Source organism: Amphiura filiformis, chromosome 5, assembly GCF_039555335.1.
Source record: "Amphiura filiformis chromosome 5, Afil_fr2py, whole genome shotgun sequence".
NCBI classification, from domain to species: Eukaryota; Metazoa; Echinodermata; class Ophiuroidea; order Amphilepidida; family Amphiuridae; genus Amphiura; species Amphiura filiformis.
The window spans coordinates 14,162,668-14,183,329 of record NC_092632.1 but is presented as its reverse complement, the minus strand read 5'-3'; the positions used below and the strand labels follow the sequence as shown (position 1 = coordinate 14,183,329).

The following is a 20,662-nucleotide window of genomic DNA, read 5'->3' as shown; positions in this document are numbered from 1 at the left end:
TTACCGCGGAATTCTAGTTCGGTCATGATGTTCATAAATACGATAGCGCGCACCCCTTTCTCGCACCACTTTCTGTTAACTGCAGTTTCTTCTGTACATTAATTTTCACTACATCTACAAAGACAAATTTAAAGTCGCATCCCTTTCTCGCTCCCCTTTGTAGGGCCTACATTAAGTCCATGCCCTTGTATTTGGTATACACATACACAATGCATACACTGTTGATAACCCGGTGAAATTGGTTTTGCCCGCTAGAACAAAATCTTAAGGCCCTTCACAAATATTGGTTTTGAGTTTAGCCTACTGTTTCCCTCCCGCATCCAAAATTGAGAATTGCAAAATATTCAATTAGGTCTATTTGATATCATAGGCCTATTTGACATTTTCTCTATTAGGCCGTATAAAATTAATGTTTTGGTTCTCGTCCAGAGGATTTTCATGAATTGATGAGGGAGGGAGGTTTTTTTTTTTTTTTTTTTTTTTTCCCCAATGTAAAATTAGCATTGTCAGTAGTTTCGGTCTCTCCAACATTGCTCGAGGAAACGATGAGGCCCTTTCTTTTTTTTTTTTTTTTTTCAAATGTGAGATTCTGAGGATAAACCCCTAGAGTACCACAAAAAGACTTGGAAGTGATGCTTGTTCTCTAATAAACTTATTTATATGTATGAAGATTTCATAAATCATTCCAAAGTCTAAAAAATTGAAAAATCTAAAAAAAAAAAAAAAAAATCTGACAAATCCCAGAAATTGAGGAGGGAGGGACGAGAACCAAAATATTAATTTTACTCGGCCTTAAATGACATTTTAATTACATAATTTGCTACTCATATAAATTTGATCATCCTAAATTAACTATGATGCTGAACAAACAAAGAACACCTCTGCATTATTATCAATGTATAAAATCAACCATAATTGCAATATAATAATAAATTTGATACGCTTCAAAGTAAAAAAAAAAAGTAATTAATAATTATTTAAAGCTACCTCGTGCCTTTTTTAAAAACAGAAAACAAAATAAAACAAAAATACACTATTATTATAAGGCTCATACGCATTTGATATTGGCCTACTGCAGGGCCTATAAATTAATATAGAATGATAAGTTTCAAGTTTCAAGTTCACGGAATTTTATTCACAGTGGATGTATCACGTATATAGGTACATCTCTGTGGGTAAACAAATCATGCGTTGTAGAAATATTCAATCGGAGGAAAATTTGGGGGTCATCTAGCTGTTGTGCATGCGCAAAACCTTGGAGCTAGCTTGCCTGGTTTGATCACAGATATCATATTGCACATACACACACAGTGTATGCATGGTTGTGCACACTGCAGTCTGATCGGTGACACTACATGTTGAAACTTAATCTGTGTGCCACGTGTTTCATGTCACTGTGCAGGAACCCGGGCAGGGTCCAGGGTCTAGAATTAATTGTTTATACTCTACATGCTTTGCCTGTCAGCAGTCAATTACAGGCATGCATCAAAGTTTCTCAAGAGAGCATTGGCCAAAGCTAACATTAAACACCGGGCCTCCGCCTAATGAACTCTAGGTATGTTGCAACAATCAGAGAATGATCAATGATCTCACTCAATCTGTACAACAACTCAAGGTATGTTGTAACAATCGGAGAATGATCAATGATCTCACTCAATCTGTTCAACAACTCAAGGTATGTTGCAACAATCGGAGAATGATCAATGATCTCACTCAATCTGTACAACTCAAGGTATGTTGCAACAATCAGAGAATGATCAATGATCTCACTCAATCTGTACAACAACTCTAGGTATGTTGCAACAATCAGAGAATGATCAATGATCTCACTCAATCTGTACAACAACTCAAGGTATGTTGTAACAATCGGAGAATGATCAATGATCTCACTCAATCTGTTCAACAACTCAAGGTATGTTGCAACAATCGGAGAATGATCAATGATCTCACTCAATCTGTACAACAACTCAAGGTATGTTGCAACAATCAGAGAATGATCAATGATCTCACTCAATCTGTTTAACAACTCAAGGTATGTTGCAACAATCGGAGAATGATCAATCACTCAATGTGTTCAACAACTCAAGGTATGTTGCAACAATGGGAGAATGATCAATGATCTCACTCAATCTGTACAACAACTCAAGGTATGTTGCAACAATCAGAGAATGATCAATGATCTCACTCAATCTGTTCAACAACTCAAGGTATGTTTGCAACAATCAGAGAATGATCAATGATCTCACTCAATCTGTACAACAACTCAAGGTATGTTGCAATAGACATGTCTTTTTCTGAATATTTTGTGACCCATCATATCCAATTTTTCTCAGTCAAATTGCCCTTTGGCAACTTTACTGAGGATCCTGATAGATGTAGATCTATAATTCGGCCATAATTTGGAGACAACTGCCATATTTTGATGTGGTGAGACATTTTAATCAAAATTAATTTAAAGAAAAGAGAACAAAAGGAGTTTGATTGAAAGTCACATAATATCACTATATTACATCCAAAGGGTGAGAGTCACTTTAAAGCATAAAAGTAGCTCTTATAACTTGGTATAGAAATCTGGAAGTTAAATAATTTTGAGACAACTACCATATTTTTATGTGGTGAGACATTTTAATCACATGTGAGAAAATAGAAAATTAATACATTTCTTTCTAACAGCTCTGAGGGAAAGCAATGAGGCGATGAGATCCTATTGAACCAGCTTATAAAAGAAAAATGTAAATTATTACTTGAGTACAACAAAGTGAATAAAAGAGTTGAATAAATCTAAGTTGATTGCCATATTCTTATTACATGTAGACTGATCTTAGCTCTGCTTTGGTTGAAGTAAAGAAGAATTCTGAGATGACAGAGACCTTATCAGAACAGGTGCAAGAGATTCACAACGATAGAAAGCAACTCCTTGAAGAAATCAAGCAACAAAATACTATGCAAATAAGAGATAGGTGAGATGAGACTTCCCTTCTTAAAAAATCAAGTTATCTTATAAACATGATAAACTAACAAACATAATTGAAATAAGATATTTTGTAGACTTATAGAGATAAAGAAATGCTGAAAAGGACACCTGCAAGAAATGAAATGACAACCAGGAAAGAATATTTTGTGTTATGTTTTACCCTAAGTCACCTTTATTTCATGGCGCAATTCTTTTCATTATCTTACTAATATGTTAAGTGTGTGTGTTGCAGTGTGTTTACCAGCTAAAATTTCAGGGTGTTTATCAGCAAAACATTCAGGTGACATTTAGTAAAGTTTTCCTGTTGACCACAGACCCTCCCTTATAGAGTCTATGTGATGACCATCTCCCATGACTCTACTCAGACAAATGCGCATAGATACAGAAAAATTGCTATTTTAAGCTATTTTGTTCCTTAAATCAATGATGATATTTTGTCAAGGCTGAAAACTGAAAAAGATCCATTCCCCTCCATAACTTAAATAAATTTTGCCAAAGTATTTAGCTGTTTTTAGCCCCAAATTGAATATGTTCTGGTGTACTAGAATGTAGTTCAACACAGTGGCCTATGGAGCAGTGTAATACATATCATGCATAACTTGCAAACACAAAATTGGAATCAACTGAAATTTTGGGAATAAGCTTCTGAAAAATGTTATATAAAGAGGATGCTAAGACCACAAAATACTCTTTTAAGCTGAATTAAAAGCCATTTTCTTGAAATTAAGAAATGCTCTGAATCAGGAATGTTCAATAAGTTACCACATGAGCTCTCTGCTGAATGTAAATCCTGAAACATTTTTTTTTTTTCAATATATTATAAACACTGTCCTTTTCTTTTCATGCACATCAATGTTTACACTGAAATAAATGCACATTTCCTAGATCTAAACACAAGCCATCTGCAGTAGACAGTGATAACAATAATTCTGACTCTGGCAAACCCCACAGTAATGGAGACAGCTGTAAGAGTGAATGGGAAGGTACCTGAGGCAAAAGAGTGTCACCAATGCTGCACCCATTCATGGATTCATTACCTGATACAATCACAGGTATGTACCATATTATATCATGATATAGGTTTATAGTAATAAGTTTAGTTGAACTTAGTGACATCTTCTAATTGTAAGGGGGAGTGGAGGCTATTCAAAGTACAAACTGTACAATGTACAAGACAATGTAAAAATGTACATGTGGGTGATTTTGTTGTTGTCTGAAATGGAAATGAAGGAAAATGCACAATTTCATATTTACTTATTGAAAGTAGTATTAATTATTTACAAAATATTTTCATTTATTATTGAAATCACAAAATGGCATGACAGATAGTAACATGTTTGTAAATTTTATTTGTCTTCTTTCTGATCCATCTAATTTCCCTCGACAGATTGGTCCATTTTCATGTGACTATAAAAACAGGCATTCAGTATTTTGGGTGAATAATCATATGTGACTGAATCAAGCCATAATTGATTGATTCATTGTTGCATGAATCCAGTGGTGTAGTGTGGGTCATCACATGGGGGGGCACAAGCCGTTTTTCAGTAATTTTCCTATGAGGGGGGCATATGCCCCGTGCCCTCTATGACGCCACGCCACTGCATGAATCTGACTTGCATTTGTGTTCAGCTAAAACCACCCTAAAATAAGTATGATTTTGGCATTTTCGGAACAAGCATGTTAAACTATGTAGGTCTAAATCTGATATTTAACGTAAAGATTGTAAAGCTGAATTTATACTCCATCGCTGAGCGATGTTGGTTTCTAGCCAATGAGGTAGCGCGCATTTTGTTGTGTTGAGAAAAGCGCGCTGCCTCATTGGGTAAAACCAATCGCTCATCTCTCAGTGATGTGGTATAAATTCAGCTTAAGTTAATACTCTCTCGCTTTTAAAGCATTAGAACTTAAAGTTATTTGACAGAGCAGCTACTACTTTGAAATTATGTCCAAAAATGTTCAAGTCATCAAATTATTTATGGGGCAATTCATATCTGAAATCTATAATCTCAGAATCAATACTTGTGTTGTTGGTTTAATGATCATGGATAGATGGGATTAGGAAACCATTAAAGTATTTATTTGGTTTTTTTAACTGTCAAATACAACAGATTTAAGCAGGATGGCCTTTTAAGATGATCTTGATTTACAAAAATGGAGGTAATATTTTTTTTCTTTTTCAGTAGCTAGGGTTATAACATAACACAGTTCTTAACAATTCCCAGAACAAGGAACAAAAAAGAGAAGAGGAAATTGATTTTTTTTTTGCTGCATAATGCCTTAATGAGGAGAAAAACTCATCTATCATGTCTATGGCTATATGAGATCAATTTCCAGTTTAAAAATAGCATTCCATTAACTGTTTGAATCATTTCATGCTTGAGTCAAGTCATTCACTGTAAAAACAGCAGTTTATAAACACGTAAATGGCTAAGGCTTGTATAGTGAAGGTATAGGGAGTGTTAACACTAAAATGCATTAAAAATATGAAGATGTTTATGTTATCATTAAAACAAGATAGTGCAAAAAGTGTACTTTATTAATTAATACATTGTACAATTAACACTCCCACTTCAGCCAATAGCCATTAGCATGTTCAAGTGTTAATTAGGCATTTCTCTGTTGTTGTTGCAATGTTTCTAGCACTTCTTGAGTCGAGTCGAAGCAAAAGACTCAAGTCACTGATTTTTATGGGGACAACCTGGCGAGTGCAAATCTGAGTACTACTGTACACATGTTGTAAAATGCCTCAAATTATTGTAGTAGACAAATGTATCTTTAGGAGTTTGGACATCTTCTTATCATAATTTGTTACTGTATTGGTTCAGAAGAAGACTTATTCTCAAGTTATAACCCTAACACAGGCCCTATAACATCACTGTATACTACAAAATACTACAACATGGGTACCTCCCATGGGTGGGTAACACAGCTCTGACCAAACCGTCCTTTATTAGGGTTATGATCCCGGATAATATGCTTATGCTATGGAGCTCAGACATTGTGTGTTTTTTACAAAGTAAACTCTGATATTGACTGAAATGATACGGTGTAAATCCTCAGTGTAACTGAGTTGTTAAAAGTCATTTCAAATTATTTATGGTGCTTTAAATCTTAGATAAAATTCATTATTTAGATCAATACCACTTGCGTTGTTGGTTTTATTAGTGGATTATGCATTTTTTGTTTTGTGACATTTGAATCCCATTGATTTTGCAATTTTAGGGGGGCTTGTAAGGGGAGAATAACTGTAACCATGTATCTCACAAGAAATAAGGATAGGTTTTATGGTATTGGTTAGGATTACATAGGATTAGGGTTTGGATTAAGAAATTATGAGGTTGAGATTAGGCAGGATTGTGGTTTGGGTTATCTCAATTTTTATAGTTGCATTTCAGTTTTTCATTATAGCTTAGTGGATGTTATATGTTGGGTTACAATGTCATTAATAATTTTTATGGTCAGGTTAGGTAACAGAACAGAGACATTGATCTTTTGCTGCATAACCATAACAGCAGAGGAAATTTTGAGTCGTCAGACTCATTGATTCAGAAAACTAATACCCTTAAACTTTTATTGTTACAAAGTCTTCTTATATTGACATGATTAATGATATATCAATATCTTATTCTCAGGGGGCAAATCCAAAAGGGATGTGTAACTGACATGTGCATAAACTCTGTAATAATACAAGAGAGCGTAAGCATGCTTCAAAATCAAAATGCAATATTGTGCAAGTCAAATTTCAGAGACAACATTAAAGTGATCTTATTTTAGAGGGAACTATATAAATTCATAAATCCCCTATTTTGGTAAAAAAACTTAACCAGAAATGGTCTCGGAGAGCATTTAGAATTTACAATATTGTTTTAGGCCCTTAAGGGATCTGGAATGAGCGTTTTGGGCGTTTCGACAGCATTTTTTGTGGGAAATGAGAGCACATCAGACATATCGAATTGCATTCTGAATACAAAGAATGTCTTTTTGATATCAAACAATTTTCATTTTTTGATTTTCACGGTATAATACAAATTTTATGACAAATTATTAAAAGTTGATATTTTTCACATTTTTGACATATAACAGTCCTCGAAGTAAATTTTATAAATTTAATGATATATTCTTAAAGTGTATGTAGTTGGGAGGAAAAGCCGACGATCAATTGAACATTTTGACCTTTCATATTGAAGATATGGATTTTTTCCCCTAAAAGACCTATTTTTTTTTGGTGTTTTGGGAAAAAATCCATATCTTCAATACGAAAGGTCAAAATTTTCAATTGATCGTCGGCTTTTCATCCCACCTACATACACTTTAAGTACATATCATCAGATTTATAAAGTTTACTTCGAGTACTGTTAAATATCAAAAATATCAATTTTAATGATTTGCCATAAAATGTGTATTACATTGCGAATTTCAAAAGTCAAAATTATTTGATATCAGAAGGACATTCTTCGGATTCAGAATGCAATTCGATATGTCTGATATGATCTAATGTCCCACAATAAATACTGTCCAAACGTTCATACCCCTTCCCTTAAGAGAGCCTCGGCAGTGTGCCTTGACTTGTTTTTTGTCAAGGATATAAAAAAAAAAAAAAAACAGTGAGCATTAGTTCAGCCCACTTTTACCGGAATAAATTTTCAGTTTAAAACTTTTTGAAAGTTGATCAACTTTGTGTTCACTTCGCGCGAAGCTCATGAAAATTTTCAAATTTATACTATTTAATACCCAAATCAAGGTATTTACTAAATGTGTGCATATGAAGAACAAGGAATATTTGCTCCAAGTAAGAAAACAATGTCAACATCTGGTGGGAAAGTAGAAATAGGAATTTTGAACAGTGGCGTGCGCAGGATTTGTTGACTGGAGGGAGGGTCACACCAATCCTGTTCCCCAAAATGACTGTACCAAAAAGGTTGACCCAATTTTTATTAGATGGTTTGAAAAAGTGAAGAGCAAAAAGAAGAGCAAAAAAAAAACCGAAAAAAGGATTATAAGTGCTAGCTGCTAGCAACCAAAATCAAATTTTTGTATTCAATTGGTTTCAAATTTTGTAAACCTCACAGGGTCCAGGTAAAGTGGTAAAGCTTATTCAAGTTTAATGCACCATCCATCGTAATGATTGTATCAGAAAATGTCTTATCAGAAATAAATAAATTTAGATTTATGTTTAGAATTATTTCAGTTCGTAATCTCTAATTGCAGATAATTGAAGAGTTACATATATTTGAGGGTTTCAAGAGTTACTTGTATTTGAGTGTTTTAGGTTTCCATACTTGTGCACACTGTATAATCAACAATTCAAATAGATGATTCCGCATACACATGTACAATATTGATCAGCACAGGTAACCCCAACCATCTAATATTGAGTGGATAAGAGGAGAGGAATGCTGATAGCCAGTGTTACAAATAAATCTTATGAACTAGAAGATGGTGATGGGATAATACCCTGCAATTTGGGAGAGCATTTCAACACATTAGCTCACATCTTTTTAAAATAATATTAATATTTCTCTATAAATGTTTGTTCAGCTCCAACTACTGGTGCAAGAGATGAAAGATGGCTTTGTGTTGGCTATGCAAGAACTTGGACGTATTCAAGATTGGGACAAGAATCTATCGGATAGAGTGGAGACATCAGAGAGGAACAATCAGAGAATGATCAATGATCTCACTCAATCTGTACAACAACTCAAGGTATGTTGCAACAATCGGAGAATGATCAATGATCTCACTCAATCTATACAACAACTCAAGGTATGCAACAATCGGAGAATGATCAATGATCTCACTCAATCTATAGCTATCTATACAACTACTCAAGGTATGTTGCAACAATCAGAGAATGATCAATGATCTCACTCAATCTGTTCAACAACTCAAGGTATGTTGCAACAATCAGAGAATGATCAATGATCTCACTCAATCTGTACAACAACTCAAGGTATGTTGCAACAATGGGAGAATGATCAATGATCTCACTCAATCTGTACAACAACTCAAGGTATGTTGCAACAATCAGAGAATGATCAATGATCTCACTCAATCTGTACAACAACTCAAGGTATGTTGCAACAATCAGAGAATGATCAATGATCTCACTCAATCTGTACAACAACTCAAGGTATGTTGCAATAATCGGAGAATGATCAATGATCTCACTCAATCTATACAACAACTCAAGGTATGCAACAATCGGAGAATGATCAATGATCTCACTCAATCTGTACAACAACTCAAGGTATGTTGCAATAGACATGCATTTTCTGAATATTTTGTGACCCATGCATCATATCCAATTATTCTCAGTCAAATTGCCTTTTGGCAACTTAACTGAGGATCCTGACAGATGTAGATCTATAATTCAAGCATAATTTGGAGACAACTACCATATTTTGATGTGGTGAGACATTTTAATCACACATGAGAAAATAGAAAATTAATACATTTCTTTCTAACAGTCTGTGAGGGACAGCAATGAGGCAATGAGATCCTATTGAACCAGCTTATAAAAGAAAAATGTAAGTTCTTAAGTACAACAAAGTGAACAAAAGAGTTCAATAAATATAAGTTGATTGCCATATTCTTATTTACATGTAGACTGATCTTAGCTCTGCTTTGGTTGAAGTAAGGAAGAATTCTGAGATGACAGAGACCTTATCAGAGCAGGTGCAAGAGATTCACAACGATAGAAAGCAACTCCTTGAAGAAATCAAGCAACAAAATACTATGCAAATAAGAGATAGGTGAGATGAGAATAAAAAAAAAAAAAAATCAAGTTATCTTATAAACATGATAAACTAACAAACATAATTGAAATAAGATATTTTGTAGACTTATAGAGATAAAGAAATGCTGAAAAGGACACCTGCAAGAAATGAAATGACAACCAGGAAAGAATATTTTATGTTATGTTTTACCCTAAGTCACCTTTATTTCATGGCGCAATTCTTTTCATTATCTTACTAATATGTTAAGTGTGTGTGTTGCAGTGTGTTTACCAGCTAAAATTTCAGGGTGTTTATCAGCAAAACATTCAGGTGACATTTAGTAAAGTTTTCCTGTTGACCACAGACCCTCCCTTATAGAGTCTATGTGATGACCATCTCCCATGACTCTACTCAGACAAATGCGCATAGATACAGAAAAATTGCTATTTTAAGCTATTTTGTTCCTTAAATCAATGATGATATTTTGTCAAGGCTGAAAACTGAAAAAGATCCATTCCCCTCCATAACTTAAATAAATTTTGCCAAAGTATTTAGCTGTTTTTTAGCCCCCAAATTGAATATGTTCTGGTGTACTAGAATGTAGTTCAACACAGTGGCCTATGGAGCAGTGTAATACATATCATGCATAACTTGCAAACACAAAATTGGAATCAACTGAAATTTTGGGAATAAGCTTCTGAAAAATGTTATATAAAGAGGATGCTAAGACCACAAAATACTCTTTTAAGCTGAATTAAAAGCCATTTTCTTGAAATTAAGAAATGCTCTGAATCAGGAATGTTCAATAAGTTACCACATGAGCTCTCTGCTGAATGTAAATCCTGAAACATTTTTTTTTTCAATATATTATAAACACTGTCCTTTTCTTTTCATGCACATCAATGTTTACACTGAAATAAATGCACATTTCCTAGATCTAAACACAAGCCATCTGCAGTAGACAGTGATAACAATAATTCTGACTCTGGCAAACCCCACAGTAATGGAGACAGCTGTAAGAGTGAATGGGAAGGTACCCGAGGCAAAAGAGTGTCACCAATGCTGCACCCATTCATGGATTCATTACCTGATACAATCACAGGTATGTACCATATTATATCATGATATAGGTTTATAGTAATAAGTTTAGTTGAACTTAGTGACATCTTCTAATTGTAAGGGGAGTGGAGGCTATTCAAAGTACAAACTGTACAATGTACAAGACAATGTAAAAATGTACATGTGGGTGATTTTGTTGTTGTCTGAAATGGAAATGAAGGAAAATGCACAATTTCACATGACTCTGTGGGCCTCTCTGGGGTTGGGTCAAAAATTACATTTTTAAAACTAGTTAAAATATCAGTCAAAATTTATCTTTTGGGTTAGAATTTTGATATTTCAAACTTTTATTAGAGGGAGGAGTTTAGCCTCAAAACAAAAGCACTCTTGTTTATAGGACATCGGCAAACTTCTGGTTTGTGCCCTAAATAGTTTTATTCCATAAATATTGGATAAGTAAACAACTAAAATAATGAATGAATTTGCATTACAAATGACATAATATAATTATGTGTTGCTCGTACTGTCATATCAGAGTGTAACATTTGTATATTGTGTTCTTGAAACCTATACAAATCAAATCAAATAATGTGAATAATATCTAGCTCTGCAGTTGACATTTTTTCCCTTTTTGACCATTATAAAATTGTCATTTTAAATTGCCAAAAACTTGATTAAACAACCTTTAATCTATGTCCAATTATAATACTAAAATGCTTCTTGTACACCCATTATCATAATTATTACTATGCTTTTAGTATTATAATTGTATATGCTGAAGCAATTACTTTTATTAGTTATTTGTATTGCTATTTTCATTTTCAATATATGGATACACTAAATATCTGTAGTTTTGTTTTCCTCTGAACATCTGTATAATTATTTTAAAAATATTTTGACTTTTATCCAATTTGAATTATATCTGATCTTTAGCTCCCAGTTTTTGAATCATTGTGAATTTAATCCTAATTTTATTTTCATTTCTGTAATATTTTCAACTAGATATTGCTTTTTCTGATAATAATGATGATGATGATGATAATGTAAGATAAGAGTTGGTATAAGAAGAATGGTGATCATCATTATAATAATGTTAATGATGATAATAAGAATGATAATAATACTGATTAATAATGATGATAATAATTATAAAGATAACTATGATAATAATGATGATGGCAATGACAATGATGATATACAAATATGATAATCAATATAATGAACAATTAATCAGAAATCATTTTAACTTTTGTTTTCATACACCATCACCATAGGAACCATGTCACCTCCATGTGACACCGATTCAGATTCATCAGCAACCAAAGCAGCCAATCACATGCTGAGAATGGGTAACCGCACTCTACGTGAGAAGTACAAGAACCATCAGCAGGGACAAGATGCTACTGCATCCGGTGATTCAGATGACCTGCATGATATCTTGGCTCAACTTCCGGATGGGAAAGAGGTAATTTTAGTTAAGAGAATCCCAATCTGTGTCCATTTTGAACACGAAAATGCAAATTAATGGTGGCCCTGATCAAAATACTACTATATGTTTTATTATTATAATATTTATTAACATTTAAGTGTTTAAGACCAACAGGAATGTTTTATTTTTATGCCTGTTTTTGTGATGACTTTTCACTCTCATGTATTTACTGAAAGAGGGTTTATTTCTTCCTCAGCATACAAACCATCTGAATTATAGGACAATTTGTCTTAAAAGTATTGAAACAGGTGATATATGAATCTGGTGTAAATTAAAATAGCCTTTTTTTACAATTTCAATTTGAGAAAGATATGAAACATGCACCCAACTGCCAACCAGTGTTTCCCTAGCAAATATACATAGCAACCAAATCTTGGGGCATTTATTATTGATTATTTTAAATGTTAAATGTGGGCGATAGGTATGCATCCGAGTAGTGTGCATATCTAATTTATTAGTTTATATCTCAAGTATAAATAATGTTGTACAGACATCACTACACTTTATATCATTGATTTGTTCAGAGAACCAGATAAGCAAAAAAATACATTAATGAGCCCTTGAAAATAATCATAAAAACATTAAATTATAAACAGGGTTTTGGCATCAATAGTAAAAAAATTAATGATTTAATTATATTCCATACATATACTTAATATTTTCTGCAAATATGTCATTGAAAAACAATTTGTAGGTAGAACCTATCATAGGCCGACACTGCATTTCAATCAGTTAATAGCTCAATTTTGAAAAATTGAAAAAACTGTTCACAATTTAAAGTTTCAAAATCATATAGACTTCTACACAATCTACATTACATTACGTTTAATTTCAAAATCAATACAGGAAAATACTAACCAACCAAGATGCCAGATTTGTCTAAGTCATTGAACATTTATTGTTTATCAGCATCACCATATTTGACAACTTACATGCACTAGAAGAGACCGGTAACCTTTTTGTTATTAATGATTTAATATTACAATAAACTTAAATTTATTTATTTCTAGGGTGGTACTTTAACCAAGAAAGACTTTGAAGGTGCCTCACCAAATGATGGTAAGTTAGTTTATCAGTCCCATTTGCATTTATTCCAAGGGTGTTTACAATTTTCGACAAGGATATGCTCAACATTGATCTTTAAACTATGTTGTCCAGTGTTCCTGCTAAGGTTGTATGGAGTGAGATTGATATAGGGACTTGCCAGAATTGGTAAAAAGCCTTCCAGGGATAAAAAAATGGAAAAAAGTGGTTTTCAGTTCATATATTGAAATTTTTGGCATAAGTCTTTTGCCAAAAATCTCAATATATGGTCAAATTGGCCCAGCAACAAATTGTTAGAGGGAGAACTGATATTTTCAATCTTTTTTGTGTGACCCTTATGGGTATCCGTATAGGGAGAACACTAAGTGATACGGCCAGGTCTGGCCAGGTGCATGTTTGTTCGCGGTCTACAGGTGTAACTAGGTTGTTGTATATTCTATAATTTTCCTGGTGTGTTAACTGTGATTACATCTAGACACCAGTTTAGTTTTTATTTGAACGGGACCCTAATTTAATGAGAAAAACGCCGAAAAGAGAGGCCCGGCAAAAGCCGATTTGCAGACAATTTTGTAGCTACAGACAGCTCGTATTCCATATAACAACTACGGAAACCAATCAGTGCCAGAAGTGTTGATTTATATTTCATCCACTTAGGTTTGGCTTAACCCACTAAAAGGTAAAACTTTAAGGCTGATCATTTTAATTATAAATGTAGTGTGTGTGTAAAAGTATATTTCTCAAAATGGAGGAGAGCGCCTATGACCATTGTCCGTTCTGTCTACATGGTCTATGATAATTGTTTTCTTACCGAAATATATTCACTTAACACAGACCACGGTTGCCAAACAAATGAGGGCAAACCGCGGGTCAAATCATTGAAAAGTCGCCCAATATTTTTTTTATCAAATGTTGGTTTCTATGACCTTAAAAACTACCAGAAGTCGCGTAAGCCAATGTTGAGAAGTCATGCAATATTTTTCTTAACCATCAATTGGTGTCTATAGGACAGGAAATTGTCGCGAGGAAAATCTTCAAAACTCATCCTATTGACCTAGGCCCATTACATCGCGGGTTTGGCAACCCTGCAATATATACAGTTATATAACATCGCACCGCATTGTGAGGTGAACGAACTGAATGTTGACATTGTATTCAGGATTTAAAACAAGAACTGTCTTTAAACAGACAATGCGGTTGGTATAAAACATAGCGTGTGATATCATGATATCAAATTCAAAATCTAAAAACAAAAGTAAAGAAATAATTTAGGGCGAAATAAATAAACAGCGTACAGCAGGTGCTATCTTGTCAATAATGATAAGAGGAACATGAAAAAAACCAGCAGAGAGCATGCACCCCGGTAAAGAGTTAAATAAAGCAAGGAAAAATCATAATGTGCAGAAGGCTTTTCGGATGATATTCACAGAAACAAAAATAAAGAACTAAAGATCTAAAAACAAAAGTAAAGAAAATGAGGGCGAAATAAATAAACAGCGTACAGCATGTGCTGACTTGTCAATAACGATAAGAGGAGCATGTACCTCAATAAAGAGTTTAAATAAAACAAGGAAACTCATAATGTGCAGAGGCCTACTTTTCGGATGATATTCACTGAAACAGAAAAAAAGAAATAAGTTTAAAGAATTATATATTTTAAGATTAGATAATGAACAATCATACATAAAAATGTGACATGTGTCTGATGATATTTATACACTTCGAGCAAAAAATAAAGAACTACTTAACACGCGACATAAATAAATAGCCATATTTTATGAACGAACTGAATGTTGACATTGCGGACCAGGATTTGAAACAAGAACTGTTTTCAAAAAGAAAACGCGGTTGGTATAAAAACATAGCGTGTGCTATCATGATATAAACTTCAAAATCTAAAAACACAAGTAAAGAAATAATTTAGGGCGAAATAAATAAACAGCGAACAGCAGGTGCTATCTTGTCAATAATGATAAGAGGAACATGAAAAAACCAGCAGAGAGCATGCACCCCAGTAAAGAGTTAAATAAAGCAAGGCAAAATCATAATGTGCAGGAGGCCTACTTTTCGGATGATATTCACAGAAAAAAAAATAAAGAACTACGTTAGTACGTTTAAAAAATTATATAATTTGAAATTAAATAATGCAAAATCATACATAAAAATGTGACATGTGTCTGATGATAATTATACACTTCGACCAAAAATTAAAAAATACTTAACACGCGACATAAATAAACAGCCATCTATCAAGAATGACAAGAGGAACATGAAAAAAAAAACCACCTAATATATGAGAGCATGCACCCCAATAAAGAATTGCTTTAAAATAAAACAATGAAAAATCATGACATGTGAAATGTATGTTGATACACTTATACATAATACTTTTAGTTAGGCCAGAAATTGGCCTAACTCTCCATAGAATCCCGTGTTAAAAATGTTATCCGCAATCCAAAGCCAGTAGTCCACTTGGGAAGCTAACAAACAGAGGGAGTACGGTGACTGAAAAGATTAGATGTGAAAATCTATCAATTGTGCACAAATAATAATCAGAGTTTTAAGCTTAAATGCAATAGCCAGAAGCACAATTGGCAAGTGGAGTACGGAGAAGTCTAGCTACACCCTGGAAGGAAAAAAACCAGTATTTGAAACGAGGAAATGTGCAATATGACTTAATGTAATACATTAGAAAAGGCTTAAAAGGCAACTATTAGGCCCTGATTCATATTTAATCCTCATTTAGGCCTGTAAATTAGATTGTCTGTGTAAATTTAGCAGGATCCGACTTTTTATGACGACTTTCAAAATGTGTTACATTTCAGAAACACCAAGCTGTTTGTGAGGTGGCGTTAGCTGTTAAGTTATAGGTTGAACTTTTTACAATATTTCTGGAAAAAAAATCCTGAAATCCATATATATTAATTTTTACAATGGATGTCGTCATCTGACCTTCTGCTTGCAGAAAGGGAAGTTTTGAAGAACTGAGTTGTTTTCCGGCCCCTGTCTGTACAGAAAGTCAGTAGGGGTTATTTACTGGTGTGCACCCTAAAAGGCCCTTGTCATAACCAATGGTGGCGGCATGATTTTTCCCGTGCATGAGGGTTTAGGCCAAATTAAATTATATGTCTAAACTTGAGGTTGCATGTGTAAAACATGGTCTTTTTTTAACGCATGTTTGGGGTATTGAAATGATATTTTTTTGGCTTGCACAATCATGGTAAAGATCCATGTCATACATAAGAGATTATAGGACATACAATACTTGGTAGGCCTAATGATAATGCGTAAACTTTGTACCTGTTAGGGAACTGAAATCAGACTGAAAACACAAACGTCATGGGAGGCTCTGTCTCACCAGTTGCATTTACAAGGCCCTTGTTATAACCAGTGGTGGCGGATGATTTTTTTTTCGGGGGGGGGGGGAAGGGTCACACAAGGTTCTGAACAGAAACGTCACATACGGACCAACCCACACTACCGAGAACCGCGAATGCCGAGAACCGCGAAAGCCGAGAACCGCTCTAGTTTTTAATGAATTACATTAAAGTATATATGTTCAGCTTATAATTAACAAAAATTATTCAGTTTTTGTTACTGCATATGCCAATAAAGTTACACTCATGTACATTAACATATGCTCACACCAGCCATGAATTACGCAATGTGCAACTAACTCAAGTGCTTTGTACAACTGTGTGTACGCCATTTTATACGTGATGTTATGAGTTTCATTTTTTAATAAGCCAAACAAACTTTAAACTTTTATTGATTGTAAACAAATTTATTGTAAGCAAAACTGTTTAACAGCAAGGTACAAACCTGCCACTGAGCTGCTCAGATGTGAAGGTTGTCCCTGTTCGTTTACTTGTTTGATTTTTGGTAGTTTAATGCTCTTCCAAAGTAAAAAAACGCCTGTCTAGATTTGTATATCAGTTTAGGTATATTCAAAATATAAATGTCAATTGTTAAGAATTGTTTCATATATTAATTATATATTTTACAGGTCAAAGGTTACAAATTGCACAAGAGTTGTTATCATCAGAGAAGACCTATGTCTCACAGCTGAGTTTCTTGAAGGAAAAGATTGTTAACCCATTGATTGCTGAAGCACAACTCTCATTGTCAGACATCAAGTAAGAAACAAATAATGAATGAGATGAGAATAAAGCTAAAAATCTGAACCAGTGTTAATGAATGGTTTTGTTAGAGCCTTTTTCTTTTCCTTTTTCCCCTGCAAATTTGGTCTATAGGAGATTTTTAACTACTTTTTTAACAAGTGAAAATGGACAGTCACTGTAGAATATGATATTGTTGATATTAGCTTATTGGGCCAAAAAAAGGTTTGTCTCAAAGCTCACGAGTGGTTTGAAAACAAATCCGATTTTTGCCGAATTTTTCCGGAAAAATCACACGATTTTACAAATGCGCGCGCAAGCTTTGAGGCAAACCCTCTTCTTTTTTGGCCTTATTAGTCCGTGGACTGGCTATTTTCATCAAGATCATGGGTTTGTTTCACAGCATAGTTTGTGAATTTCTACATTAATTCACATGTCTTAATTTCGTCATATGAAAAACAAAACACTGATATCTGAAATAAAATTTTACTAACAACAGCTCAAGTAATACAAATACTTGCTAAAGTTTTAATCATATTTTATAACTGTTCCCTATGAAAATAAGTATTAGTTGATTACAGTATGCCATAGTTTCTTGTTATATAAAAAAATGTTTTTCCATTCCAGCATGATGTTCCCTCCTTGCCTGAACAAACTATTACAGAAGCACACAACATTACTCAGCACATTAGAAAGCAGATTGTCTCGTTGGAAATACCAAGGCATGCTTGGAGATATCTTTGCAAGATTAACCAGTGCTGATGGGGTAAGATGTCTGGCCGGTGGAGACCTGGGGTACTCAGGTTTTGTTTGGGTAGGGGTATGTGGCTGTGAATTTTAATTGGGCCTATTAATATTCCAATTTATAAAGAAATTTGGACCAAAATATTTGGCCTTTTAACACAAATTGTCTTTTTACTAATGTTCCCAAAGAATTTGGAGAGATTTCTAAAATTTTGGCTACAGTTAGGCAAAATTGAGATATTTTCCAAAATATTGAGAACATTTTGAAAAAAGGACCAAAATTGGCATAGAAAATGGGGTCATTGATATACCAAAAGGCCGAAAATGCTACCCTTATTTACAGCACATCCTTGTATAGTCATTTGTACTGAGTATCTCCTGGGGTGGAGACAGGGTGGGATATGGCCACTATGTATGTAAAATAATTGGAGTGCAGGATGGTTTGTGTTATATTATGGAAAATGAAGACATATCAAAGATAATGATTTAGAAAATGTGTGCAAACTTTATGATATTTTTACCAAAAAGGGGTCCATAAAAAGCAATTAGCTAACTTTTGTGTTTCGTGTACTCTCACTCTCGGAGTCTCGGACCACTTATAGTAATTGGCAAGATCCTTCAGCGATGTCCAATTGTTGCTCTTCCCAATTATGGTGTTAAACTGGGTCTCATGTTGGTACGCGGCTTGATGATGATGATGTGACTCAATATTATAGTCAATTAGAACCCCATTTCTGTGTTTATGTTATAACAAGTTTCAAATCAGCAGACCACAGAAGAACTTTGCTGAAAACTATAGGCACAGGCATGGAGGTATTGCCCAATGTGTTCCTTGTTGTTGGCATACCTGTTAGAAAGTGTTATCCAAATCACCAATATAGTATTAGCTTCAGACTCATCAATATATTTTACATATTTGTGGTGCAAAAGACAATTCAATTCCACATTATTTTTAATTCTCTGTTTAGTGGTGTTTTCAGTTGAATAAAAGAAGAATCAAGATCTGATACTCACCACAACAACATTTATAACATGATCTGTTTGTTTTTGTTTTGGTATAGGGTGAATTTTTGCAGCTCTATGGTAAATATCTCCAGAATTTTTCGGGTAGTTTATCAGCACTGTCAAAACAGACCAATAAGTCTTCCACATTTCAAGCTTTTTTGAAGGTAAGTATAAATGAATAGCCTTCATTTTAGGTCAAAGATAATCAAATGAATATATAGCAAGCTTTTAATTCTTGATCACAATACAAAAATAGTTACCTCCCATTATCATTTCATTATATAATTCTCTTACTTGAATGTGTATATTATTTTTCTTCCAATATTATTTGCCTCAGAATCAACTGTCTAAACGTAGCAAAGAAGAGTCTGATATTACTGTGTACCTTATGGCACCTATACAGAGAATTCCAAACTATGTTATGTGTTTAAAGGTATGTAATCGTTTACTTAGAGAATTATTACACTAGTACTTGCTAATTAACTTTTGACTAATTATGATGTCTTAAGGATTGGCCAGTGTTGGCTCATCATAACGTAATGTTCATATATGCTTTAAGCATCTCTTTGATCATATGTGACACAATCTGGTCCGTGGAGGCCAAAGGCAGCAAAGATCGATACTCTCCAAACAAGTATGCTAGGGACTTACAGATTTCAACATCAACATGATATATTTGCTGAGGTATTGTTCAGCAAGTTAGTAATGGTAATAACTAAATTTCCAACTTTGGTCTGAGTGGATCAGATCGTGTCACATTTTCATATTTTTTCAGCCACCAACTCCTAATGTGCACCCTTCATCATCTTAAGCACCTTGTTGCTGTTGTAAGGTATGTCCAAATCAGTAGCAGTGGTCCTCTATAAAAATATTTAACTTTGAAATAAAATAATTGAAGTGGTAAAGAAACATATTTGCTGAAAATGAGTACAGAATATTCTTGAACAAAATGTAATGATATCAAACCTTATGTAATATAGATCTTGCCCTTATGAAAAACTTTTGTTTTCCATTTGGACCAGAAGACTTAAAACTATTTTTTTATCAAAGTTAATGAAATATTTTGTCCTTTATTTGTTTTATGTTTATTATTTCTTCACAGAAATTATCCAAATGTACAGACTCAGCTCATCCGGATTGTTTCCACGTAGAGCATTGTTTGAGGCAATTGAGTGATTTCATCTCCAATGTCAATGCTGTGCTTGATGACCCACTAGCATCAAGGTAGGGAACTATAGACCTTTGTAATTAAACTTGTTAAATGATTGTTCACTCTTTGTGTACCAAATGAAGTATAATGATCCAATTTGGACAAAAAAAGTGCAATTTCACTCTGCCAGCGCATATTGAGGCTGCAACTGCCTTTCACACAAGTCACAAACTATTTGTGTGCATTATAGCTTTATAGCATTATTCCATGCAGTAATGTCCAAATCAGATATGCAAAATATGCATCAACTTGATGTACAGCAGCTAGAGGGGTGAGAGACCCCATTTTACTATACACCTGCTTTTG

At 33.8% G+C, this 20,662-nt stretch overlaps 1 protein-coding gene across 1 annotated transcript; it reads left to right on the top strand.

The window, feature by feature from the left end:
* Positions 1-8,500: 8,500 nt before the first annotated feature.
* On the top strand, positions 8,501-17,170 carry LOC140151657 (uncharacterized). The gene is made up of 6 exons (XM_072173991.1): positions 8,501-8,677; positions 9,581-9,726; positions 10,626-10,792; positions 12,024-12,214; positions 13,249-13,297; positions 17,166-17,170. Exons 1-6 carry the CDS (start codon positions 8,501-8,503, stop codon positions 17,168-17,170), a joined length of 735 nt encoding a protein of 244 aa, XP_072030092.1.
* Positions 17,171-20,662: the final 3,492 nt, after the last annotated feature.